This window comes from Babylonia areolata, chromosome 6, assembly GCF_041734735.1.
Source record: "Babylonia areolata isolate BAREFJ2019XMU chromosome 6, ASM4173473v1, whole genome shotgun sequence".
Lineage (NCBI taxonomy): Eukaryota > Metazoa > Mollusca > Gastropoda > Neogastropoda > Buccinidae > Babylonia > Babylonia areolata.
Window position 1 is genome coordinate 3864668 of NC_134881.1, and position 27224 is coordinate 3891891.

A 27224-nucleotide genomic window follows, 5' to 3' on the forward strand; every position below is an offset into this window, starting at 1 on the left:
AACGTAATTTATGTGTATTGAGTTGTGACACCCCAAATCGTAAACGTGTTAAGCTAATTCTGGCTTGAATATGTTTCAGCTCCAACAAAAATGGTGATAGTACAAGACTACTTTTAAAAGTACGATATAGTGAGAAACACTCACTGTCTGAAAGCTGTAAAGACCAACGTTCTTTGTATTCATTTACCAGTCTGTTTTTTAATTATATACACACATACATACACTGAGAGAGATATATATATTCTTTATGTGCCATGCTTTCCTGTGCCATGCCTGTAAACTTCATGTTCACTTTAAGACAACATCAAAGTGGTTAACAGTGACCCAGTTGGCCCACAGTGCAGGGGTGAGGGATGAGCACTGTTCATAATTTTCGCCTGCAGACAACAGCTGTTTCATCAATTCTGATCAAATGCCCTGTTCTACAACCACGCTGGACAGATAATTCACGACTCGCATATCACAGATTGACATAAGTTTTACATTTGGGCCAACAGCAAAGTGAGAGCTGTATTGTCAATGGTTTCTCCAGTCAATGAAACCATTTACAGCTTAGTCTTTTGTGAAGGACTATGACTCTCAAACTAGGAGGCAAAATTGCACTGGCTGTCAGTGCTGCAGCCTTGTGGGCTAGTTGGCCTTTGGGAACCATCCCAATGCCGACTGTCCTAAAATCCTCTTGGCCGAGAGAGTGGGAATGTAACTTGGGCAAGACACTCTCCACTATAATCAAATTCAAGCCCAGATAGTCGGAACAGCAGTTGCCTCCTCTGCTGTTCTGATGGTCACAGTGTGACACGACTGACTATCATATAAACCTGTTTACCACTTCATCACTCTCTCTCTCCCTCCCTCCCTGCCTGGTTTTCAAAAGTTACTTTTTAATCATTAATATTGCAAATTATTTTTGTTAAATGGTAAATCAAGAAGACGGAGGCCACTTACACAGAATCTTCAGACTTGTGAATCTCGAAGAGAGTCACCAGTGAGGCAAAGAGGTAGTCACTCTGGGGCTGGGCTGAGTGCAACACCTGAAACATCATCATCATCATCATCACAGCAACAAAAAAAACCAAAAAAAAATCATCATCACGGCTACAACCACAATGGATGTGTACATTACTTTTAAAGCAGAAAGAAAAAAAAAAGATATCTGCGGCAGATAAATAATATTTCTTAATTCTTTCTGTTTTTACACTAAGAATACTAGTTATTACCTGCAGTGTGTGGATGTATGTATGAAATGGTGCATGTGATTTTTTTTTTTTTTTTTTTTTTTTTTTTTTACATTTGTATCTTCGTAATATTCGTAAAAGCTGTTATTGACTTTTACAGTTATGGTCCCGATGTTGTTTACTTGTCTATGTTGTGATAATGCACCTGACCAAATTTCTCCAGTTGGAGATAATAAATTTATTCTTATCTTATTTTATCTTATTCAGGCATAACACTTACTCATAACTCATAAGTGTTCCAAAGAAGAGGACAGGACAGGACTAACAGTTTCACTCCATTCACTGCAGAGGTTAACCCTTTGAGCCCTGACCACCGCTTTACCAGTGGTGGGGAGGGGTGGCATAATGCCTGGCCACCGGTTGAGTGGTGCGTAAACACTTGTGTCATGTTTTGCTATTGGTTGACTTATATTGAAGAGCCAATTAGAAAAACCATAATATTCTGACGTCAGTGAACGTAGTACCAACATTGCCGCGCCTTTTCACTGTTTTGTGCATGTGCTTTGGATAAAAAAGATCGATTTCTACCATGAAGCGTGCAGAGTCTCAACCTGACACACCTCCTTTGATCAACTGATTCTGCATGCTCAGATTCAACATCACTATCTGTAGCAAAATCATCCGATTTGAATTCCACCTCACTATCAGAGTAATCATTGTCATAGTCTACTTCCGATAAATCATCAAGCATATCAATTACTTGCTGTGTTGTGTACAGTTGCTTTCTCGCACGTTTTGTTCCTGATTTCTGCACTGACGGGCCAGGTTGAGACTGCACGCTTCAAGTGTTTATGCACCGCTCAACCGGTGGCTGGGCATTATGTCATTTTTCTCTGCCACTGGTAAAGCGGTGGTCAGGGCTCAAAGGATTTAATACCAATCATTTGCAAATTTTGGCTCAGGAGCTCAGGCAGAAGGGTTAAAATTGCTCAGGAACTCAGGGCTCAAAGGGTTAATTTCTCTGTACCTCTTATTTCACCAGCACACAAGCTGAGGAGAGAGAAGAGAAGCAGTAAGCAGCGATGGTCTGAAGCGGAGTGCCTGTGTCTGTCTTACTTTCATTCTGTTCACAGTCAATGAAAACAAAAATTAGATAGCTGGGTTCAATATGACCTCAATTAATAAACCTACTGATCATTCTTTGAGAAATAAAAATGGATGTGTGTGTATAAGCCTGTGCATGTGTGTTTGTTAAAGTGCTTGTTTGTGTATGATATGTCATACCTGAAATCATGTATACTTATGTATAACATTCACTGCAAACACCACAAGCTCTGTAGCGTAGTGTCAGTCTGCATGATCGTTGTTATAAACCTGTAGGATCCTCACCTGCACAGGGAAATGTCGTCCCTCAACATACAGCACAGGGGCATTGTTGAAGTAGGAAGAGAAATGGTCCACATCCATGGTGGCAGACATCACAATGACCTGTACAGAACACACAGCATTCAATGAATTCATCAGGATCTGATGTGAACACATAGCATTCAATGAATTCATCAGGATCTGATGTGAACACATAGCATTCAATGAATTCATCAGGATGTGATGTGAACATGCTGCATTCAATGAATCATGCATCACAATGATATGAAATGAACATACTGCATTCAATGAATCATGCATCACAATGATATGAAATGAACATAAAGCATTCAATGAATCATGCATCACAATGATATGAAATGAACATAAAGCATTCAATGAATCATGCATCACAATGATATGAAATGAACATAAAGCATTCAATAAATAATACATCACAAGGACCTAAATAGAACATAGTATTCAATGAATATTACATCATAATGATCTGATATTGACATGCAGCATTCAATGAACAATACATCAAAATGATCTGATATTGACATGCAGCATTCAATGAACAATACATCAAAATGATCTGATATTGACATGCAGCATTCAATGAATAATACATCATAATGATCTGATATTGACATGCAGCATTCAATGAATAATACATCATAATGATCTCATATGAACATGCAGCATTCAATGAATAATATATCATAATGATGTGATTTGAACACACAGCGTTCCATGAATAATTCATCACAATGGTCTGTACAGAATATTCAGCATTCAGTTAAGAATACATCACAATGATCTGAACAGAAGACGCAACATTAAATAATTAATACATTATAATGATCTGAACAGAAGACGCAACATTAAATAATAAATACATTATAATGATCTGAACAGAACATGCAGTGTTCAATAAATAATACACAGCAATGACCTGAACAGAAGACGCAGCATTACAAAACATAATATATCACAATGATCTGAATGCTGTTTGCAGATCATGGAGTAAACACACATGCAATTTTTCCAGTCTGCCAGGTCGACAGATGTGCAGACATGCCAGAGCCTGAACCACTTTTGTGTGTTCACACATGAAGAAGATCAGAAATATGAGTTAAAGATACAGTAATCTACTTTAGCGTTTGGTGGATTATGGAAACAAGAACATACCCAGCATGCACACCCCTGAAAATACACTAATGCTGCCTACATGGCGGAGTGAAAACAGTTACACAAATAAAAGCCCACTCATACATATTCATTACTAGTGAACATGAGTGCTGCAGCCCAAAACGCAGAAGAAGAAAAAGAAAACTGAAACAGGCACAGGTTCCTCAGGAAAGGAGGAAGGTGGCAGAATGGTTAAGACGATCAGCCAATAGTGTTTGTGAGGGTCTGGGTTTGATTCCCACTCTTCGCTCTTTCTCCCAAGTTTGACTGGACAAATCAAACTGAGCGTCTAGTCATTCGGATGAGAAAATAAACCCAAGGTCCTGTGTGCAGTACGCACTTGGCGCACTGAAAAAGACCCCACGGCAACAAAAAGATCGCCCTCAGGCAAAATTCTGTACCAGAAATCCACTCTGATAGGTACACAAATGTTCATGCATGCACTAAAAGACTGACTAAGCAAGTTCGGTTATACTGCTGGTCAGGCATCTGCTTAGCAGAAGTGGTGCAGGGTATATGGATTTACCCGAACACAGTGGCACCTCCTTGAGAAACTGAAACTGAACCAGTGAAAGAAACCGACCTTCAGGGGATGTGACCCTGCAGCCCGTTTTGCCTGCGCTCCCTTCACCACGCCAAACAGAATGTCTGTCTGCACTGTGCGCTCATGGGCCTCGTCCAGTATCACCACAGAGTACCTGACACACAAACATACATACTGTAGTGATGCTGTTCCGTATTACTAATGTATCTAAACACACAAGATGTACACAGGCATGTTTATCAACATGAGCATTCACAGGCACACGTGCATATGCTTACACACACTACTTCCACACTTGCATATCCAAACACACATACACAAATTATGGACTACATGCACACATGCATGTACGTACACACAGACACACTCTTGCACACACACACACACACACACACACACATGTACACACATGCACATGCACACACACACATTTTGAAGTGCTGAGATGTTACCCATGTTAAAAACATATCAGAAACCGTCACAATAACGTGGTTCCACTCCTCTGCAACAGAGGATAGTGATGGAAGCAAGAAATTCTACACTGGTTGTGATATCCAACTCACTGTCTTTTTCTTATATTTCAGACAATGCAACCATTCTGCATTTTGGAACAAGAGTATAACGGATTTGTTTTAAATGCAGAACTGGACATTTCTATTTCCACTTTAATTTACAATTTGTTTTCAAGCAGAAGACACATGAATAGTTCACAATGCAGTGCAGTAAGCTGCATCATGTGTGTGTGAGTGCGTGTGTGCATGTGTGTGCACACACCTCTGTGTGTGCGTGTGCATGTGTGTATATATGTTTTTTTCTTGAGTGTGTTTATGTGCTGTTGTATGCCGTTATGCGCTATCTTATATGTGCATTTTTTCGCTTGAAACGCATATGGTGAGTCAGTGCCATATTGGTACAATAAATTATCAATAATTCTATTATTATCACTCTTGTCAGTAGTACCATCATCATTATCAGTACATTATATTCAGCATTATCACCATCATCATCATCATAGCTATCACCATGTACATACCTCTTCAACAAGGGGTCCAGCAGTGTCTCCCTCAACAACATGCCGTCTGTCATGAAACGGATTCTGGTCCTGGGACTGCTCACGTCCTCAAACCGCACGCAGTAGCCAACCTGTGGAAAACGATTTGAGTCATACACAAACAAACCGCACACAGTAACCAACCTGTGGAAAACGATTTGAGTCATACACAAACAAACTGCACACAGTAGCCAACCTATGGAAAACGATTTGAGTCATACACAAACAAACCGCACACAGTAGCCAACCTGTGGAAAACGATTTGAGTCATACACAAACAAATCGCACACAGTAGCCAACCTGTAGAAAACGATTTGAGTCATACACAAACAAACCGCACACAGTAGCCAACCTGTGGAAAACGATTTGAGTCATACACAAACTGCACACAGTAGCCAACCTGTGGAAAACGATTTGAGTCATACACAAACAAACCACACACAGTAGCCAACCTGTGGAAAACAATTTGAGTCATACACAAACAAACCGCACGCAGTAGCCAACCTGTGGAAAACGATTTGAGTCGTACACAAACAAACCTACGCTCTTGACCAGATGTGCTTTTTGCAAAAAATTTCGGTGAACAAGGAAAAAAAATCATGGGACAATGAATACATACACAGATATGAAGCCATGATTTCGTTTTTCCACATTTGTGGGCTCCAACTACCATTCTCTCTCTCTCTCTTCTCTCATTTTCCCCCCCATCATCTGCACCGTTTCTGTGGCATTACTCCCATGTTGCTCACTCTGAGTCCTCCATACACAGCGACACTCCGGTTCATCTGTTGCAGTCCCATTGTCTGCAAGCCACAGGGACCTATCAATGCTAGGTCACCAGGAGGCCACACATCAGAGGGGACCCTGCACTGTTGCCGAGTCACTAGTCACTAGTATCTACACTAGTAGATCTATTCACTAGTATCTACAAGTAAGCTTTCACATGTGTGGACGTTTACACCCCAATATTTAGGCAGCCATACTGTTTTCAGGTGCAGGAGCAACATGCACAATGCGGCAACACATTACTGACATAGTAGCCAGAATTATTAACAGGAAAGCAACTTTGACCAGGACAATGCAATAAATGTTCATTATATAGACGACTTATTGCTTTAATGTACAACGACTTATAGCTTTAATGTATCATAATTATGTACAGCAACTTTTCCCTTCCCAATCCTCATTCGTCAGACAAACAAAACTGTGTTGTTTCTTCAGTGGTTTGTGCACAGCATTTTGAGGACTTAAGTTTGCCTCTTTCAAAACCATGCTGTCTGCCTCCCTCAAGTGGAAGTCTTGGGTCGGAAAAGGTTGCCAGCAATAAACCTGACCAAACACTTCTGAACTCTGTGAAAGAAGGTTAGTACATACATGAAACCTGCTCCACATTGTCCTTATTCATGCACAAGTTGCAGAGCAAGTGAACTATCTCATCTTTGATGACTTAAAGAGAAGTTAAACATTTCAGAAAGTGGACAATGTTTTTTTTTAGCCTTTGTTTATATAGTCAAATCTAGTGACTTTTTTAAGAGGATTCTGTAAGCCTTTACACAATGATTTCATCTCAAGACCAGGATAAAATCCAAAATTCACATATGTAATAAGCCACGATAAAAAATATACATAAATCACAAGTATAATCCAAAATTTACAGATATAACCCAAAAATTACAATAATCCACCCAAAATCACAACAATCCACCCAAAATCTACTCCAACTCCTCCTGCCCCCAACACACACATGGTGTGAGCATATGATATACTGTACCTCTTTTCCAAGTTCAACACCCATCTCTTTGGAAACCCGCTGAGCAAGTGAAATGGCTGCTACTCGTCTTGGCTGGACATAAAGAGATGTCAGATTTAAATTCATTTCGTCATAATTGCAGCAGCGGTGACCAAAGACAATGTTCTCATTTCAAGCTGAGCAATAAAGACATGTTGTTTCGTTAAATGGCAAATGTAATGCTTTCCCTGCATAATTCTGTCAGCACCACTATCATACGCGCACATGGTATGATATATTTCATGGTGATATCTTGCAACATAAGCATTTACATTGCATTCAACTCTATATTTTTCAACTTATGCATTTTTGATGCATTTAAATCTATATCTTGCAACTTGTGCATTTTCAATGCATTTAAATCTATCAGTGTTATCATTATGCCTCCATTCAATATGGTATATTCTGTGCGGACAACTTGCAGTCAACTTACAGTCATCTTTTCAGCTTATTCAAGCGGTCTCTACTTAATTAAGGCATTTTGTTCCATATTAGTATTCTATGGATCCACAATTTCTTCCACGCATGTTTGTGCATGCATGCATTCATGTGTTCCCGAGTGCCTTATTATCATTATCACATATCTAAAGTTCCTAAGTTCTCAGATGCATTTATTTTTCTTCCTATCAAATGGAACAAACAATGACTATATGATAATCAAGAACTTCCAGTAATCACAGTCTGATAATTCAATGAGACGAATGGTAGAAACTGCCCTGCCCTATCTCTGAATGGGTCAGATACAGGAGAAAATTCTTAAGTCTTGGAAATGCTGATCCCATCAAACGAAAACTGAATAATCCCACTTGGTCTAAAACTCCTAGAATGATGACAATACCAACCATACATTACAGCTGATGCACATGCAGGCATACACATGAGCAGACATATAAATACTCTGCTCCAAATTCCAATCAACTTTTTAATTAGTTTCCACACCTATAAACAAAAAATTGGCATTTCTGTTACCTCTCTTGATAATAATGTTATTTTGAAGGTGTCACTGTCAGCATAGTGTTTGATAGTGGAGTGATGGCCTAGAGGTAACGCGTCCACCTAGGAAGCGAGAGAATCTGAGCGCACTGGTTCGAATCACGGCTCAACCGCCGATATTTTCTCCCCCTCCACTAGACCTTGAGTGGTGATCTGGACACTAGTCATTCGGATGAGATGATAAACCGAGGTCCCGCGTGCAGCATGCACTTAGCGCACGTAAAAGAACCCACGACAACAAAAGGGTTGTTCCTGGCAAAATTCTGTAGAAAAATCCACTTCGATAGGAAAAACAAAACAGAAAACTGCACGCAGGAAAAATTTTTTTAAAAATGGGTGGCGCCGTAATGTAGCGACGCGCTCTCCCTTGGGAGAACAGCCCGAATTTCACACAGAGAAATCTGTTGTGATACAAAGAAATACAAATACAAATACAAAATAAGCTCCCAAACCCTACCCCCTCTCTCCACCCCTTCCCCACTTCCCACTGTCCGTTCCCCCACTTTGCTGGGATGTTGATCCCTGTCAGCATCAACACCTGAGGTGGGTGTCAACATCAAACTCAACTGTAACAAACACACATCTTATCACACGATGCTTTAACAATAACAAGACATAACTGTCACACAATTTTCCATTATCATAATAAACACTGCGTCAGTCAAAAAACATATAATTTCACCAACATCTGGCATACAATACATGTCTGAAAATGAAAACCATTTCAAACCATGTAGTCCTCTCCAAACCATCTTCCTATCTTCAGATTTAGTTGAACACTTAACTATTTTAAGCTCACCTGCGTCACTGCAATCTGACGGGCTCCACTCATCCCTCTCTCAAGTAAATACTGAAATCAAAGGAGACAAAATAAGTGTGTGAATGAAGCAAGATAAATGAACTACATAACATGATTGGCATCAAACTACAGTATGAACTCACAACAATTTAACCCCTTGACTGCTGCTGATGAGCACGCTGGTCAGTGAAGGGCCGTCACCTCACTGAGATAAGAGCTTACTTTTCTTATTCTTCTTCTTCGTTCGTGGGCTGCAACTCCAAAGTTCACTCGTTGTATATGAGTGGGCTTTTACATGTATGACAGTTTTTACCCCGCCATGTAGGCAGCCATACTCCATTTTCAGAGGTGTGCATGCTGGGTATATTCTTGTTTCCATAACCCACCGAACGCTGAAATGGATTACAACGTCTTTAACGTGCGTATTTGATCTTCTGCTTGCGTATACACATGAAGGGGGTTCAGGCACAAGCAGGCCTGCACATATGTTGACCTGGGAGATAAAAAAATATTCACCCTTTACCCACCAGGCACCGTTACCAGGATTCCAACCCGGGACCCTCAGATTGAAATTCCAACGCTTTAACCACTCGGCTATTGTGCCCATCGAAAAGAGTATTACAATTCACCATTCTGCATCTGGACTTCTTCCTCTTGGGACGGAATGACTTCTGTTCACAGAAAGTGGTAACTGCACTTCAAACTTGTCCCACTATAAGTATAATCCAAGCACTTGGCCACCATGCCCAACCCTCATATCCTCTTCTTGCAGTCCGTTGTGACCAGCGATGACGTCTATGTGCTTCTCAGGCACATCTGGAGTGGACTTTCATTAGTCTGTAGAGTCCACATGGGCATCCACAGACATGGCAGGAAAACTGTCCAGGCTCTGGACATTGTTGCTGCTGCCTTCTTCTTGTTGCTGGCTTCGGTGATGCTGCTGCAGCAGTTCATGTCTAGGTGGGCGTGTGCGTGTTTTGTCAGTGCATGCCAGCTGGTCCTATCATGTGCACACTCCTCTTTTAAAGAGATAAAGTTCAATAAGGTTTCAGCCACACCACGGTCTGTGATATAATTTTATTAGTACTTTGGGTGCACACACACACACGTGTGTGTGTGTGTGTGTGTGTGTGTGTGTGTGTTCAACAGTTCAATCATATCACAGTTTTAATGACCACACAGCATGCACATGTGTGTGTGTTTGTGTGCGTGCGTGCATGCGTGCGTGCGTGTGTGTGTGTCTGTGTGTGTGTGTGTGTGTGTGTGTGTGTGTGTGTGTTCAATAGTTCAATCATACTACAGTTTTAACGACTACACAGCATGCACATGTTCATGATTTGATCCATCATGTGGTCTACTGCAGCTTTTTTGGAATGCCTGGGGTGATTTTTCACCATTTTTGAGTGATAACACACTTTGTACAAAAGCATACATTATATAGCAAAGGACAGTTAAAAAAGAAAAAAGAAAAAAAAGAGGATAATTTAACCCCTTGACTGCTGCTGATGTGAATGCACTTCAATGAAGGGCTGTCCCCTCAGTAAGATAAGACTGAGCTTACAGTCACAGGTCAGGATGTTAGTCACCATTCTTTATCTAACGTCTTCCACTTGAGATGGCATAATCACTTTTGTTCAGCTAAATGGATTAAATCACACTCACAAGTACACAAAAAGTAATGACTGTCCTTGAAAATTGTGCCACACTGATCTCACTTATCCAAAGGTTCAGCACAGAACTCAGATGATTTAATGCACTAGGCCATATGCCCATGTCACAAGGACGAGGACAAAAAAACAAAAAACAAAAAAAAACAAAAAAAACCCAACAACAACAACAAAAGTGCAGCAAAAACAAACACCAAAATCAAGTAAACAACACTGAATACATGTCAGTACACATACAAACAATAGTACAGACATACACATAAACAGCAGTGCGACTGATAATTGTTCGGTTAAGGAGGTATTAAGGTTTAAGCACGTTTTGACTTTTAATAATTTGTTAAGTTAACTGTAATATGCTTTCTCAAAATCCGAATGCCTCTTTTTTAAAGCCTCAAAAATATACCATGCAACCCTTTTACAGTGTTTGTCACTAGCCATCAAAGAGTCATATAAAATGCTGATGGTTGGGAGAAAAATTTGCTGGGTAAATACTTTTCCCTGATGTCACAATAGTTTGAACAGAAAAGTAAAAAGTGAATTTCAGATTCTGAAGCATTTCTACAAGATGGACAAAGCATACTCTCAGGTGATCGGGCAATGAAGCGATATCTACGAGTTTTTAAGGGAGAAACACCTAACCTGAAGTGTATTAATGGTTTTCTAACAGCAATGTTACTTATTTTAAATACAAGGTTCAGCACAGAAGGGGTTAAAAGGCAAAAAAATATTCATTTCTCTTTTAACTGCACCCACATTAAACAATAAATTATACATAATGTAAATGTAATCTACAAGTTATGTAAGCAAACTGCACAGACCTGAGGGATCTGGGTGGTTTTCCCACTGCCTGTTTCTCCCATGATGATGGCAGTGGGAACCTTGGTCACCTCGGTCAGCAGGTGATGTTTCACCTGGAAGACCGGCAGGTTCTTCCTAAATGTTGACAATGACAGCATGTCTGCAACACACAGCAACAATGACAAACGTTACTTGAATATAGTTGAATAAGTAAGACAGAGACTGAAGCACAGACTGAAAGAGATAAAAACATGAAACTGAAACACAAAGAGTGAGTGAGTGAGTGAGAGAGAGAGAGAGAGATTTCTAACAGCAAGATAATAATAATAATAATAATAATAATAATAATGTACATTTATATAGCACCCTTTCTCTCTAAGAGATCAGGGCGCTTTACATGAAAGAAAAATATTACAAGTTACATAAAACATTCATGACCACTCTTTCTCAAAAACCCCTCCCACCCTACTCACACTCTCCCTTTCCCACTCTACATACATCCGAAGTGAGCTGACATGGGTGGTGTTGGAGAACAAGGAAGCTGAGAGTACTTACAGACAGGTTTTAAAAAGACGAGTTTTTAGTGATGAGCGAAAAACAGAAATAAGAATCAGATGCACGGATATGATGAGGAAGGTTGTTCCAGATGTGAAGAGCAGCAAAGAAGAAAGAACGTTCACCATAGGTTCTTGTATTGACACGAGGAAGTTTCAAAAGGTAACAGTCAGAGGAAGAGTAGAGATTTCTTGCGGGAGTGTGAACACTGATAGGCCAGAAAGATATGTAGGTCCTGCGGAGTGTAAAGCAGAATAGCAGAGACACGCAACTTTGTATTTAATTCTCGCTTCAATGGGGAGCTAATGTAGATTGCAGAGGTGAGGAACAGACCATACTAAATTGTCTCCGTGTTTGATAATGATATTATGAATGTGATACATGTATATGAAATGTATACCACATTCATTATTCAGTGGTTATTGTGTTCTATTAATATCATTGTATACTGGTAAAATTTCACTTTTTATTTTCAAAACACACAGAAACACAGAAAGCATATTCTGCGAACAAGGTAAACTATTTTTCTTTAACTTCTTTGATCAAATGTGAGGTGAGAAATTTGTTTATCGTTTGAACTGCTTCCTTGTTTGGTTGATGTTTTCAACTGATTATCAATCATGTAGTTAAAACTAACAGAAAATGTGACACTGAAGTAACAAAAAATATATATCATGTAACATAACTGTAAGCTTCTATTACATGAATACTGCTTTAATTACTTTTGCTAAAACTTTATAGCAATGTTCCATGCAACAACAGTATAGATAACAGAACCCTAAAATTGAATTCAACAAACAGTAGCTGCCAAATATAGAAAGATCAGATAATTCAGAATCAGGGGGGTCTTTTTAATGGCACACAAAACAAATAAATACTGTAAATGATAACAAAATAGTGCATTTCACAACAGTGGCATACTAGATATAATACAAAGCCACTTTTACCAACCCAGTGTCTGGTTCCAGAAGAAACTGTGAGTAAAAATGGAAACCTGGTCAAGTTTGTGGTGGAACCCGGACCAATTGGTCAAATCAACAATTCTCTATCAGTTTTCTCAATTTTTTTTTCTTTCTTTTTTTCTTTTTTTTCAAAATGTCACCACCACTGACAAAGAACAGACGAAGACTGACTGCAGAAGAGGTGCCCAAGCTCTCAACAAATTATGGCTGCAAAGTGCAATAACAAAGAAAATAGTGGCAGTTTCAGTGATGACAGTATCATTGAATTTCAAGGCATTCCCAAACGTTTGGTGAAATTGTGTTTTAGAACAAGAGACCGCTGTTTTAGTGAACCACACTGTATTTTTTACTGCAGTGTTCTCATGTAGTGCTGGTCCTTGGGGAATTAGCAGGCATGTCATTCTGACTGTGGGGTAAAACTAGTTAAGCTAAACCTGACAGAAAGCTGATAAATAGTTTAATTCAATTCTACGTGTTTTTGTCCCTGCACTGCCACTGCAGTATATGAAGTGTCACCCATTATTCATTATATCTTTGCCACAATTATCATTTACAGAAGAAGAAGATAAATATCACATATCCGCCTGCCCCTTCCCACACATACACACACACACACACACACACACACACACACACATTCATATGAGTGCACATGCATGTACATATAAAAGATATGTATGTTTACACACAGTCACATAGTCAAGCATACCACATGTATGATGTACAGTGGTATATGATACTGTTCTGATGGACATGCCGCAACAAAACTTATTTTGCTGAGAGAAAAGAGAAAAGGTGAATTTTGAGGCCAGATTGAGCAGATTCATATATATATAAAAGAGGCGGAGATTCTTAGAGAGTCTGTTCCACATCTTTGGGGCATAAAAAGAAAAATATCAATATCTGATGTCTGTAGGTCTTAGTTCTAACATGAGAAATCAGTTTAAGTGATTCACCTCCCTTTACAGGAAGCATTATTTCACATCATTTTTGTATATTTCAATTATGAACACTTCCCAATACATTGGATTATCGTTTTTATGTAACTGAAATTCAGTAAGATTTTTTCTTTTTTCTTTTTTTTAATTTTTTTTTTAAGTTATAATGATATCATAGGGTCAGAAACACTATTGTATAATTCTTTTAAATTGATATTCATATGAAGGAATTTTGATGCAACCTTCGAAATCTACTAAGTTATATACAAAATACCTTCTACCTGTCTCCATTTGGACACCATCTTACCTTACATAGGATCTGCCCCACGACCTTACCACACCATCACAGCGTGTTGTCTGTACGATCAGGAACCAGTGAAGATATTCGAGAGAATCTATGCAAATCAGTCTGGTATCATTTTCTTCCATTTGAGTATCCACAATCATGAGGTTGATTTCGCGATACGATTGTGGTCAAGGTCTGATGGTCGGATGGTTAAAAAAAAAAATAAAAAAAAAAAAAAAATATATATATATATATATATATATATATATATATATATATGTGTATGTGTGTGTGTGTGTGTGTGTGTGTGTGTCTGAAATTCAAAACTACACTTGACCCAGCCAGTCAAGACCCGTTCAGCAGGACCAACATAAAATAAGACAAAACAAAATAAATAAATCAACAAAATAAAACAGAAGAAAGAAAGAGACTGGGAGGTGTGCAGACAACACTATCATGCATAGAACATTCAGGCTTGGGAATTTAGATTAAAATTTGCGTTAGGTCCAAATGTGAGCAACAAAACCTTTTTTTTTTTTAAGATAAAATAGAATAATTCATACTGATCACACTGATATAAAGTTTACCACTGTAGTGGGCGGAGAACATTTAGATTTTGATTTTTTTTATGTCGAGTCATGTGGTTTTATTGCTTCTTCCCGTGTAAGAGTACCTTACAAAGAGTCGCAAGGCAAGAGCGAGTTAGGGAGGTTATGCAAACGTGGTATACAGGTCACCAGAAAGCGTTTAGCGAGATACAGTACATGTGACTGATGGTGCCGCACTGATGCTGATCTGTGAGCTGGACGCTGCACTGTGGCAGGCAACAGATACTGAACAGAAAGCTGGTAAGAGAGATCTTTGGGGTCAAAAGGGAACATACATTTTCAATTTCATGTATTTTATACAAAATTGGTAAAAGATACAAATTTGCTTTTATGAATGTTCTCCAGTTTCTCACCAGTCATGACATTCCATAAAGAATAAGATAGGTATTTTACCAACCGCAAAGGTGAATTTACAAAGGCAGCACCAGATCATTTGTGATTTAATGTGTAAGTACAATTTTGTTGACATTTTACGCAATGCACAACCTGGAAATACTCCATGCTCTGCTTATTAACGTGTAGAATATAAATATATAAATACGTGTAAACCAGGTTTGTTTGAATGAACATTGTTGGAGCACTGTCCAGACAATAAATCTGGAATGACAGATGATGGAAAATTGACTAATATCATATGCTGATGTGAAAAGAACAGTATGAAATACATATTTTTCTGTGGAAATGAACTGGTATTTGCAAATGTGAATCAAGAACTCTGGTGCAGTAGATGTCAACTTAGCATGGGATATAAATGACAAATCATATATTTTGTTAATGATGATACGAAACTTCGTCTTAACATGGGTAACATGGAATCCAAGTTATCCAAATTAACTTTCCCAACATAGATGTTCGAATTACTGGGTTTATAATAATGCTAATAATAAATCTGTCATGCAGTCTTTAGCCCATGCAATGAAATCAAACAAAGTCTGCACAAAAAATATGTATTTTATTAATGATTGCCTTAAACCTTATGACACATGTAACATGGAATCCAAAATACCTGAACTGACTTCCCCACCCTGGATAATTTTATTTTTTTCAGAAACACTACAGGCACTCCATTTTCTCAATAATTCTCTCCAGTGTTTAACTGTGTAAAGTACTGCTGTTCATTTTATTATGAAATGGTAACTGTATAATTTATATCACTTGACAAAAGTTATCCTCTTTATTTGGAGAATTGTGATAAAAACACCAAATTCTTTGGTTTTTTGTTGTTGTTTTTATTTGATCAATCAACAGAAAACTGATTAGTTTTATGCCCACAGCGAACAAATCTGCAGGATTACAGAAAAACATAATGTAAATTCTAAACTTGCAATAAAAGTAAAACTATGAGTAAAAAACAAAACAAAAACAAAACACCACCACCAACAACAAAACAACAACTATCAACAAGACATTTTGTTATTTGCATAAAGCAGAATAGAAGAACATGTGTTCCGTGTCTGAATGTAACACTTGACTTCATCTCAAGCATTTCTAAACGTGAAATGCTTCAAACTTAATCTTTTTAAAATCATTCACAATCAGTGCATAGTTTGGTTTTTCAGAACTTATGTGATGTAAACTGTGGCTGTTCTAATCAAATTCTGGAAAACAATAAGCATGTAGGGACTCATGTATTTAGGATAGGATTTTTTCATTCTACACTTTGTCTGTCACGTGAACTAATAAACTACATCATTTCGTGATAAAACTTCACCAGACAGCAAAATCCAGAATCAAGGTAATTAAAGGGGGTGATTTTTTACTTTGAACTTTGTTGTTCTGAACTTTTGATGCAACAAGTCTTCAACTGAAACTTGAAAGCAGTCTTTTTGAACAACATGTGTTGACTTGTTTCAAAATCTTACACCAGTATCCGAATATCACCGCATCTCGCGGTGTCAGGAATGGTGATTGTGTCTAAACTTAATCGGATGTTACAAAAATGCACAAACAAATCATAATAACAATGAATTAACATACAGTGATACACACTTTACATTCAAACAATATATCAACCACTGGGTGCAAATAAACATATCAGAAATTTCTGTGTAACATATGTACATTTCACATGCTGTTGGAAACACCACCACCTCTGAATCTGTGTTCAAACACAAACGACTGAAGGGTGTTTGTCAAATCAGTTTACACTTTCCCACAATGAATCCCCATGATTTATGTGAAAACAGTTCTAATTTTGTTTACATGTGTATCTTCTTTGGGACATTCGCATGTACAGAAGTAGGCCTAACACAGAAAGGTGGAACCGAAAATTAATATGCAATTTTGATCACATTTAAGTAGTTGAACAGACATTCCATTATTACTAGAAAATGTGTATGTGCTATCGATGGTAGATGTGCTGACTACCTGTTGCAAGTAAAGAACGTGTAGTGCATTCATGCATGTGCTTGCTCTTGAATGAACGAAAAACATGTCAAGTGGAACAGGTTGTTTATGGCTGTCACTCAGGTTTTTTTGTGCAATATTTCAAACTTAATATACCATTTTCACTGATGATCGATGTTTAATTAAAACAACAAATAAACATAGATCAGGTCTATAGGGACTGGATTTTAATAAGCTTGTATTTATTTGTTTCTGACCACTTCATGTTCAGACACATTGCCATGTCACAAAATGGCATCAAAATTTTGGTCCATTTTGCCATCATCTGCCTTCCATACTTTCTGAATCAATTGTCTGAACAGGGCTCCGACAACTTTCATTCAAACAAACGTGGTTCACAAGCATTTATATATTTATATTCTACACATTAATAAGCAGAGCATGAAGTATTTCTTGTGCATTGTGCAAAATGTAAACAAAATTGTACTTACGAACTAAATGACCCCATGCCATGACTGGTAAGAAACTGGAAAACATTCATTAAGGCAAATTTGCATCTTATACCAATTTAGTATAAAATACATGGAATTGAAAGGAGGAGTTTGTATTATACTCCATGTTTGGTGTCATATACTGTACCATGTCAAACTGAATGTTTGTTTCCTTTTGACCCCAAAGAGTTTTCTTGATTTCTGTATGGTATCTGTCATCAGCCCCAGTGTCCAGCTCACAAAGATATAGGACAGCATCAGCACGGCAGCTGTCAGTCACATGTACTGTACCATGCTAAATGCTTTCTGGTGACCTATATATACCGTGGTTGTGTAACCTCCCTAACATGCTCTCACCTTGCGACTCTTTGTAAGGCGCTCTGGCCAGAAGCGTGAAAAACAATTATTAAAAATCGATATTTTCCCACCCCCCTACAGCGGTAAACTTTATATCAGTGTGTTCAGTATGCTACGCTGAAAAAATTCAAAAAGTGATGAACTGTGCTAACCGCCTTGTCTACATGGCACACAAACGTGACCACATCTCTCACCTCCTTGCAGTACTGCACTGGCTGCTTGTTTCTTTCAGAATTCAGTACAAGACTGCCACTATTTGTTATAATGTTATCTTTAGCTCTGCTCCTCTTTATCTCCAGGAACTCCTCCATATCTATTTTCTGCCTCAGTCTCTGCATTCCTCCTGTGACAATCGCATTTTTCGCATACCAGTCAGGCGAAAGAAACTCCATGGGGAGCACGCTTTCTCTTTCATTGGACCTGTCATCTGGAACAAACTCACTTATTCTGTCCAACAGGCTCAGTCTTTGTCCTCATCCAACTCAACTCTCAAGTCACCTTTTCCACAGTTGTTATGATTAGTTGGTGGGTGGAGAGAGGAACAGGGCTGTATCGGTATGAATGCCTGGTGTGTGTGTGTATGTGACCTGTGTATAGGCAAATGAATGTTTTGTTATGAAGTGTATCTGCACCAACGTATGTATGTGTATTGTATTTGTAAACATTCTGGGCTCTCCGGAGATAGGGCGTCCAAATATTATTATTATTATGGTTTGTTCTATTTTCTCGTACAAAGAACGGTTTTATTGCTCGCGTTTGGACCAATTTTGTATCTGCCCTGGACAAATTTATCATTTTTAAAAATAAAAAATAAAAAACCTCTGTTCTTGTCTTGGACTTGAGATTTCTTTTCGCCATGCCTCCATGTGGGTGCCGCCATGTTTAATATAAATTTGTGAGGAAACAAACCATTTGCGAATTTTATAAATTGTAGTTTGAATTTTGGACTTCAGAAGATTCCACGAACATGAGAAAAACAGAGTATCGCTTTATTACATACAACACATTTTCTCATTCTGTCACTTCGTAAGACTTGCACTGCGTTAAATAAGAAGGAAAGGGTTATGTTGAGAAATTCCTCCATTCGATACTCTTTTTTTTCTTTTTTTAATTATTATTTATTTATTTATTTATTTATCCATTTATTTATTTATGTACGCTTACATTTGACTTCATCAAGTTTTTGCGCCTTATACATATTATTATTATTATTATTAGTTCTTTTTTATGTATTTATCTATTATTCATTCACCTTTTTTTTTCTCAAGGCCTGACTAAGCGCGTTGGGTTGCGCTGCTGGTCAGGCATCTGCTTGGCAGATGTGGTGTAGCGTATATGGATTTGTCCGAACGCAGTGTCGCCTCCTTGAGCTACTGATACTGATACTGTCCTTTTTCTTTCATTATTACTGATCACCATGCATACCACCCAAAGAGCCCTGTTCCAAAATAGAGAAATTTGTCTTGTCTTGTGTCACAGACTTCACCACACATTTCTTTCTTTCTTTCTTTTTTCTTGTTGAGACAATAAAAGTCTTCTTATTCTGATACTGGCAAAAACCCGGAGATTGTATCATCAAAATGAAGGGGGAGGGAAAAGTTTCCTGTACTCGCCAAACACAAGAAAAATATTCTCGTATATCTTAAAAGGGAGTCTCCAACCCTCCTTTCCCCCCTTCCCACTTCCCCCTCCCCCCCTCCCCCCCCCCCCCCCCCCCCCCCCCCCCCCCCCCCCCCCCCCCCCCCCACCCCGCCCGGTACCCCCCTCCCAAAAATTGTTATCCTGGTCCAGTCCAAATTTACATCCACCTTGTATTCTGATATGGTTTGGGCTGACCTCAAATGGGGAGTTTCCGGCGGATCTCCACAAACGCAATATCCGAACGTGGAAAAGAAGAATACGGGGACGCAACTTCTCATTTGTTTTGAAGACAGTGGACTGGTTACACACATACGTATAATCGGTAGATCTCAGTTGATTTTTCATACGTGAGTTTTCGGATACATTACGTACTCATTATTCAAACCATTCTTAATCATAAACATTTTAAAGGAATTTTAAAGTAAAAATGATTTTGTTTTATTATAGCATTCCCTCGGTGGCCTTTTAACCTGTTAACTGAAGCCGGCATGAAAACTGTCACTCGTGTCAGGACAAGTGACCGTTTTTCAGTTGATATAGACAGTTTTTATGTGAGGTACTGTGCAAGCTGCATTTAAATGAACTGGTTTAGCTTTTCTGGCAAAATACAAGTCCATTCTCATGGCTGGTTTAAACAGGTGATACAAGTTTACGCAGCAACACCTGAAAGCAGCGTCAGTACAGTTACAAGTGGATTCACTCATTCAGTTTCAAAATGTCAAACAACACAGACAATTCTGAAGCATGAATCAGTTGGTTCTGTCACATGTGTGGTATCAATAATCTTGGAAGCTGGAGAAAGGATGTTGAGAAGAGTAGGCCAACTGTTTATTATAATCTAGTTTATAGAGTTTCATGTTTCGATAATATAAATTCTACATGCCCATTCTGTCTTTGCAGATAATCAGAACATTTTTTGTTGCAAATAGTGTTTCAAGCATATGGCTGCATTCAGAACCAACTCTATTGAATAAGATCCATGAAATTAGCAGCTTAATTCACTTAATATTAGGGTCAATATCTTCGTTTTTCTATCCTTAATATTAGGGTCAGTATCTTCGTTTTTTCTGTCAGATTGAAACTGGCTTTGAAAGGGGTCTCCTTCACCAGTGGAAGTGATGACGGGTGTCACTGGATTTTTACGAGAGAGAGAATATGGCCATCGTGACCAATCCTCGAAGCACAGACTGCAGAAACAAGCGATGCAGGACTGGTTAGATAGCCTTGCTGCAACACCAGTTTTCAACCAGGTAATGTGTGTTTGTGTTAATTTATGTGTGTCTATCTGTGTGTGTTTGTGTGTGTGCACACAAGTTTTTGACGCTTTGTATACATACATGTATTAAAGAATTAGATTGAAATTGTCTTTTATTCAATCTGAATTTTGGGTTATTCATTTATTATTGCTGTTGTTTTTGACTTGAAGCAAACAAATTCAACTGTCATTTTTACCTTTTTTTTTTCTTTTTCTTTTTTTCCTTTTTCTTTTTTTGCATGTTTAACTTAAGTTGAAGTAAAAAGGAAATTGACTTGGAAGAAGAGTAAAACTATATTAGTATATGTATATATATAATGTTTTTGTTTGTTTTTTTAACATTAAAATAGATTCATAAATTTATCAGCTGTTGATCCTTCTACCTTTCAGTTTCACTTACTTAAGTTTCACCAGAAAATAACATATTTCCTAAGATTTTTGTTCAGTATTTGTGCTTTTCATTACTAATGCAAAAATTGTGCTGCATGTTTGGAACTGGTTTTGAAAACAGATGCACTTTAGTTTGAGTTACTTTAATAAATTACTTTATTGCCGTGTCATATCAAGATATTTTTGCAACACTGAAAAAGATCGGTATGTTTCTTTACATTTATTTGCTTATTTGTTTATCATTATTGTATTTATCTACTTATTTATCTACTCATTTATTTATTAACTTCTTCACATGTCAGGTGTAATTTCGCACACAGAACACAGATTGCCACATTATATTGTAGTACACTTTGCAAACAATTGGAATTCTGTTTTTCTCTAAATTTACATTCACAGCAGGCAACACCACTCACACACACACACACACTCTCTCTCTCTCTCTCTCTCTCTCTCTCTCACACACACACACACACACACACACACACACACACACACACACACACACACACACACACACACACACACACACACACACACACACACACACACTGCACACTAGTACAGTAGAATGCAGTTACTGTACAATGGATATTGATGCTAGCACTGAGAAATATTTGTTGTAACTGCAGTGCTAGAAATATTTGTTGTAACTGCAGTGTAAGGAGCTTGTCAGTGATTTTTTTTTTTTTTTTTTAATTAATGATATTACTGGCTTGATCAGTTGATGGCAGTCATTGATTAATCATGGTTTTTTATTTGTCCACAGCCATGTGAATTTTCTGGAGAGCCCAAAGCCACATTTCTTGTTGAATTTAATCGGGAAAGGTGAGTGATTTTTATTTTCCTTATGGTTCCTTGTGACTTAATGGCAAGTCTAAGTCAGTATACAGGTATGACTATAAAAGTGTGTGTGGATATGCTTATTTCTGAAGTCTCCATCATAAAACACTCCATGATGCAGAGGCTACATCTGCTTGGCTGGGTAGACTGGCAAGTGTCACAAAGGTAAAAAGAGCAAATTGATGGAATGAAGATAAAGGAAAAATTATATTAGAGGAAAAGTCTACAAATGATATGTTTTCATGCTTTTTTGATTTATAACTGCATTCATGTTCATTTGTGTGTCAGATGTTAAGTTTTCAAATTATTGTTCTGAAATGTCCAAGCTGGAAAGTCTTTAAAAAAAACAAGAAAAGGTTGAAACAATTTGTGTGGCTGTTAAAAGTAAATAAAACAGTGACTTGCTTATCTGTTATCAAATGTTTGTTGCCTCAGTGGAAACAACTTTCAGTTCCACAAAAACTTGTTTGTGTCAGTGATGAATATATATATATATGATTCAGGTTGGTTCATGTTGTTTATACTATGTTTGTTGTTGTGAATTCTGTATGCAAAATGATAACAATGTTGACTAACCTGTTCAGACTTCAATGAAGCACTGAAGAAGATTTTCAGTTTTGCATAGTTTTAAAAATATTTTTTTGTTGTTATGTTATTGTGTTTTTTGTTGTTGGGTTTTTCACCTTTAAAGTTGTGCGTTTCAGAACCAAAATTGCTTCAACCCATGGAGACCACACGGTGCGTGTGACAGTGGTAGCCACAGGCAAGTGCACGCACATTCTGACAGGACACCCCCGCACCCCCTGGTGCATTGCCTTCCATCCGTCCCATAATGACATCCTGGCCTCGGGTTGCCTCGGCGGTCAGGTTCGAATCTGGGATCTGAGGGTGAGCATAGCAGCATGTGTGTATGGCTGCATGTAGAGGTGTCCAAAAACGTCATGATCTAGTTGTGGTACAAGTTTTCAGTGCTACATGGTCTTTGATTGACTCAGGCTTTTAAGTCGTTTAGTTGTCATCAGAACCTTGAAGCAAGTAATGCCAGTAATAGACTGAACATAGTAGCTATAGAAACAAAGCACACATTTATTTACTGTTTTAACATGAAAATTTAAAAAAAATATTTAGCGATTGACTGTTTCCATTAAGAAGAACAAAATACTTTTCTTTGGTGCTTTTCAGCATGACATCACAACTTGTAGATGGCACATCATCAGGCATATGCAGAGCATTCATAATACAAGAATGACAGTATATGTTTCTTGTGCTCTGAAATTGCTACAGTGTTTATGCTTTAAAACTGGCAATTGAAAAGCATCTTGTTGACAATAAAAAATGTGTTTAAAAAAAATTATACAGCCAGACCAGTCAAGAGCAGAATAGCAGAAACAAAGTGGAAAGAGGTGATGATGCTCACACACACCCAGTTTTGGCATTCAAACAAAATTGGTTTCGGCAACTGTCAGCAAACTATGGGCATAGCTTCCCTGCTTTGTTTTTTTGTCAGCTCAAGTTACCTTTCATTTTTCCTTGGCAAAGTCAGGAACAATCAGTGTGTCATTACACTGAGCTTTGGTTGATGCTATGGTAGAGTTGCCTGCTTATGACGGAAAGATTTGTGTGTGTGTGTGGCTTGGCTATTTCACTGTATTTTGGTCTGAATTTGATTTGTGGAGAGAGGCTAGTGGTGCACATGCTTTGAGTGCTGAGGCGAAAATTTCTTCATAAATTGATGTTTGTAAGTGCACCAAAATTATTGTCATTCTTTTCTGTATGAGTGGGCTTTGACATGCGTAACTGTTTTTACCCCACCATGTTGGCATCCATACTCTGTTTTCAGGTCTTTGAATGCTGTTTATGTTCTTGTTCTCACAACCCACTGAGCACTGACACAGATTATAGGATCTTCAGTGTGCGTATTTGATCTTCTGCATACAGTTGATAGGGATTCAGGCACTAGAAGGTCTGCACATCCATTGACATGCAAGATGGGGGAAATCTCCACTCATAATTAACCCACTAGGTGCTGTGACCAGGATTTGGACCCAAAACCCTGAAGATTAATTTGGACTACTAGACATGATTTTGTTGACACTTAATGACTTACATTGATTTGGACTGGCGCCATGACTGCATGACATGGTTTTGTGGACAGGGTGGTGGCAGTGAAGTGTACATGGCCAACACACTGATTGCATCCTTGACCTTTCACCCTGTGGACAACCTACTGGTGTTTGCGACGAAGAACAAGGTGTTCTTCTGGGACTGGACCTACTCCAAACCCACCATCAGCTGTGCTGCCAAAAGGGAGTTTGAGACTGTGCGGTAAGCATAAGATCAGAACCATATCATCTCAAAAAGAGAAATGGCACCAGAACACAGAACACCAGTCCTTGTGTGTCACCTTTGTGAAGCACTACAACTGTCCACAAAATTTTAGCATTCAGGCATATCACCAAGAGTCTACTTGGTGATACATCTGCATGATCAGCTTTCATGTGTGTGTGTGTGTGTGAGTGAGCTTGTGTGTTTGTATGCACATGTGCTTTCTCATATGTGTGCATCTGTGAATGTGTGCACATGCGATTTGTTTTGTGCATCAGGGAATCTTTGGATTTGTTCCTCGTTCTTTTTGACTCACTTGTGTAAACAAAGTGAGTCTATGTTTTAACCCGGTGTTCGGTTGTCTGTGTGTGTGTCTGTGTGTCTGTGGTAAACTTTAACATTGACATTTTCTCTGCAACTACTTTGTCAGTTGACACCAAATTTGGCATAAAAATAGGAAAAATTCAGTTCTTTCCAGTCATCTTGTTTAAAACAATATTGCGCCTCTGGGATGGGCACAAAAAAAATAAAGAATGAAGCCTAATTATATGCAAACTGCATTTACTGTTATATTTATATTTTTTGTATTCTCTAAACTTGGCACTTTGAGCTGATATTCTGACCCAACAGCTAGAGCAGACATTATTATCATTTTTTGTTCAAACAGGAACTTCTTTTGCTAAGCATGGAAGTTTTATTTATTTTGCAAACGTTTTGGTGCAGATAGTAAAAAAGGGAAATTACTCTGTAATGCTAGGGGAGTTAATTTGCTTTAAACTGATCTTTCTCATCTTAAACATTACATTTTGAAATTATACTCAATACATAAAAAGCTTGGATTTTTTTTTTAAGTGTATCACAAGTGAGTCTTGAAGGCCTTGCCTCTCTTGTTTTTTTCTTTTATGGGTTTTTTTCTTTTACCCCATCTGTTATTTTGCCTGTCTACAGGTACAAGTTTGTCCCATTCCCTTCAGTTCATCAGACAGAACCCTGATATGGCCCTTTCCCTTCAGTTCATCAGACAGAACTCTGAAATGGCCCTTTCCCTTCAGTTCATCAGACAGAACCCTGAAATGGCCCTTTCCCTTCAGTCCATCAGACAGAACCCTGAAATGGTCCATTCCCTTCAGTTCATCAGACAGAACCCTGAAATGGCCCTTTCCCTTCAGTCCATCAGACAGAACCCTGAAATGGCCCTTTCCCTTCAGTTCATCAGACAGAACCCTGAAATGGCCCTTTCCCTTCAGTTCATCAGACAGAACCCTGAAATGGCCCATTCCCTTCAGTTCATCAGACAGAACCCTGAAATGGCCCATTCCCTTCAGTTCATCAGACAAAAACTCTGAAATGGCCCTTTCCCTTCAGTTCATCAGACAGAACCCTGAAATGGCCCATTCCCTTCAGTTCATCAGACCGAACCCTGAAATAGCCCATTCCCTTCAGTTCATCAGACAGAACCCTGAAATGGCCCATTCCCTTCAGTTCATCAGACAGAACTCTGAAATGGCCCATTCCCTTCAATTCATCAGACAGAACTCTGAAATGGCCCATTCCCTTCAATTCATCAGACAGAACCCTGAAATGGCCCTTTCCCTTCAGTTCATCAGACCGAACCCTGAAATGGTCCATTCCCTTCAGTTCATCAGACTGAACCCTGAAATGGTCCATTCCCTTCAGTTCATCAGACAGAACCCTGAAATGGCCCATTCCCTTCAGTTCATCAGACAGAACCCTGAAATGGCCCATTCCCTTCAGTTCATCAGACTGAACCCTGAAATGGTCCATTCCCTTCAGTTCATCAGACAGAACTCTGAAATGGCCCTTTCCCTTCAATTCATCAGACAAAAACCCTGAAATGGCCCTTTCCCTTCAGTTCATCAGACAGAACCCTGAAATGGCCCTTTCCCTTCAGTTCATCAGACCGAACCCTGAAATGGCCCTTTTTGTAGACTGCAGGCTCTTGTGCAACATGATTTGATTTGTGAACTGAAAGAACCTGTAAATGAACCCACATCCAGGAAAGTGTAAACAGAATGTTGACATGGTGTGGTTCTGTTACAGGTGGGTGAAGTTTGACACCTATGGCCACTACCTGTACACTGGTACTTGTAATGGCACCGACATGTCAAGAAACTATGATTATAGGCGGCGGTAAGGTTTGGTTTCTGATTTGGTGGTGGTGGTGTATCATGTGCATTTGAGTGTGTGAGTGTGTGTGTGAATGGGAGAGTGAGTGAATGTTAATGTGTGTGTCTGAATGAGAGTGTTTCAGTGAATGAGTGTAAGTGTGTGTGCAAGTGTGTGTATGCTCAGACTGTCAGATATTGTGCTTGACTGACTCTCCAAATGCCAGATCTGTACACATAAATAAATGTCTCGGGGACTTCACCAATACCCAAAGATACCATGAAGTGGAAGACACTTGTCTGTGTGCTGCCTTCCAGTTTGAGCTGTTTTATCCTTTATTTTCAATTCTCTTTGTCTGATGACAAAAGACATCAAGTATATTCATGGTGTGCTTACTTACGATCACAGACAGGTTTTCAGTGTTTGACTTTATTTCTAATTTTGGACCATATGTGGAACTGGAAGGTGGGACACACACGCAAACGCATACACACACAGACATGCACACACATACGCACACACTCTCTCTCTCTCTCTCTCTCTCTATAATAATTATTAGTAGTAGTAGTGGTAGTGGTAGTATTTACTATTGTTATTATTGTTGTGTCTTATCGTTACTGTTTTTGTTGTCACAAGGACAGATTGGAAGACTAGGCAATGCCTAAAATCTTTATCCTTGAGTAATAAAGTTTTTGAATCTCTCTCTCTCTCTCTCTCTCTCTCTC

At 38.6% G+C, this 27224-nt stretch overlaps 2 protein-coding genes across 5 annotated transcripts in view; one reads left to right on the forward strand and one right to left on the reverse strand.

The window, feature by feature from the left end:
* The window catches only part of LOC143283244 (ATP-dependent RNA helicase DHX33-like), a 77446-nt gene extending 58649 nt beyond the window's left edge, over positions 1-18797 (reverse strand). Inside the window, exons 1-8 of the mRNA XM_076589417.1 lie at positions 18738-18797; positions 11396-11535; positions 8911-8961; positions 7101-7172; positions 5312-5421; positions 4318-4432; positions 2565-2663; positions 946-1031 (exon numbers count right to left, since the gene is read on the reverse strand). Of these exons, the coding sequence (XP_076445532.1) occupies positions 946-1031; positions 2565-2663; positions 4318-4432; positions 5312-5421; positions 7101-7172; positions 8911-8961; positions 11396-11533 (671 nt within the window). The 5' untranslated portion in view covers positions 11534-11535; positions 18738-18797. The remainder of the gene's footprint in view (positions 1-945; positions 1032-2564; positions 2664-4317; positions 4433-5311; positions 5422-7100; positions 7173-8910; positions 8962-11395; positions 11536-18737) is intronic.
* Positions 18798-19797: 1000 nt separating this feature from the next.
* Positions 19798-27224, forward strand: part of LOC143282658 (uncharacterized) — a 33380-nt gene continuing 25953 nt past the window's right edge. For 3 of the 4 annotated variants that reach the window (XM_076588314.1, XM_076588316.1, XM_076588317.1), the window contains exons 1-6: positions 19798-19906; positions 20634-20809; positions 21974-22032; positions 22752-22935; positions 24203-24372; positions 26434-26523. In XM_076588314.1, the coding sequence (XP_076444429.1) occupies positions 20678-20809; positions 21974-22032; positions 22752-22935; positions 24203-24372; positions 26434-26523 (635 nt within the window). In that variant the 5' untranslated portion in view covers positions 19798-19906; positions 20634-20677. The remainder of the gene's footprint in view (positions 19907-20633; positions 20810-21973; positions 22033-22751; positions 22936-24202; positions 24373-26433; positions 26524-27224) is intronic. The other variant, XM_076588315.1, reaches the window with a different exon arrangement.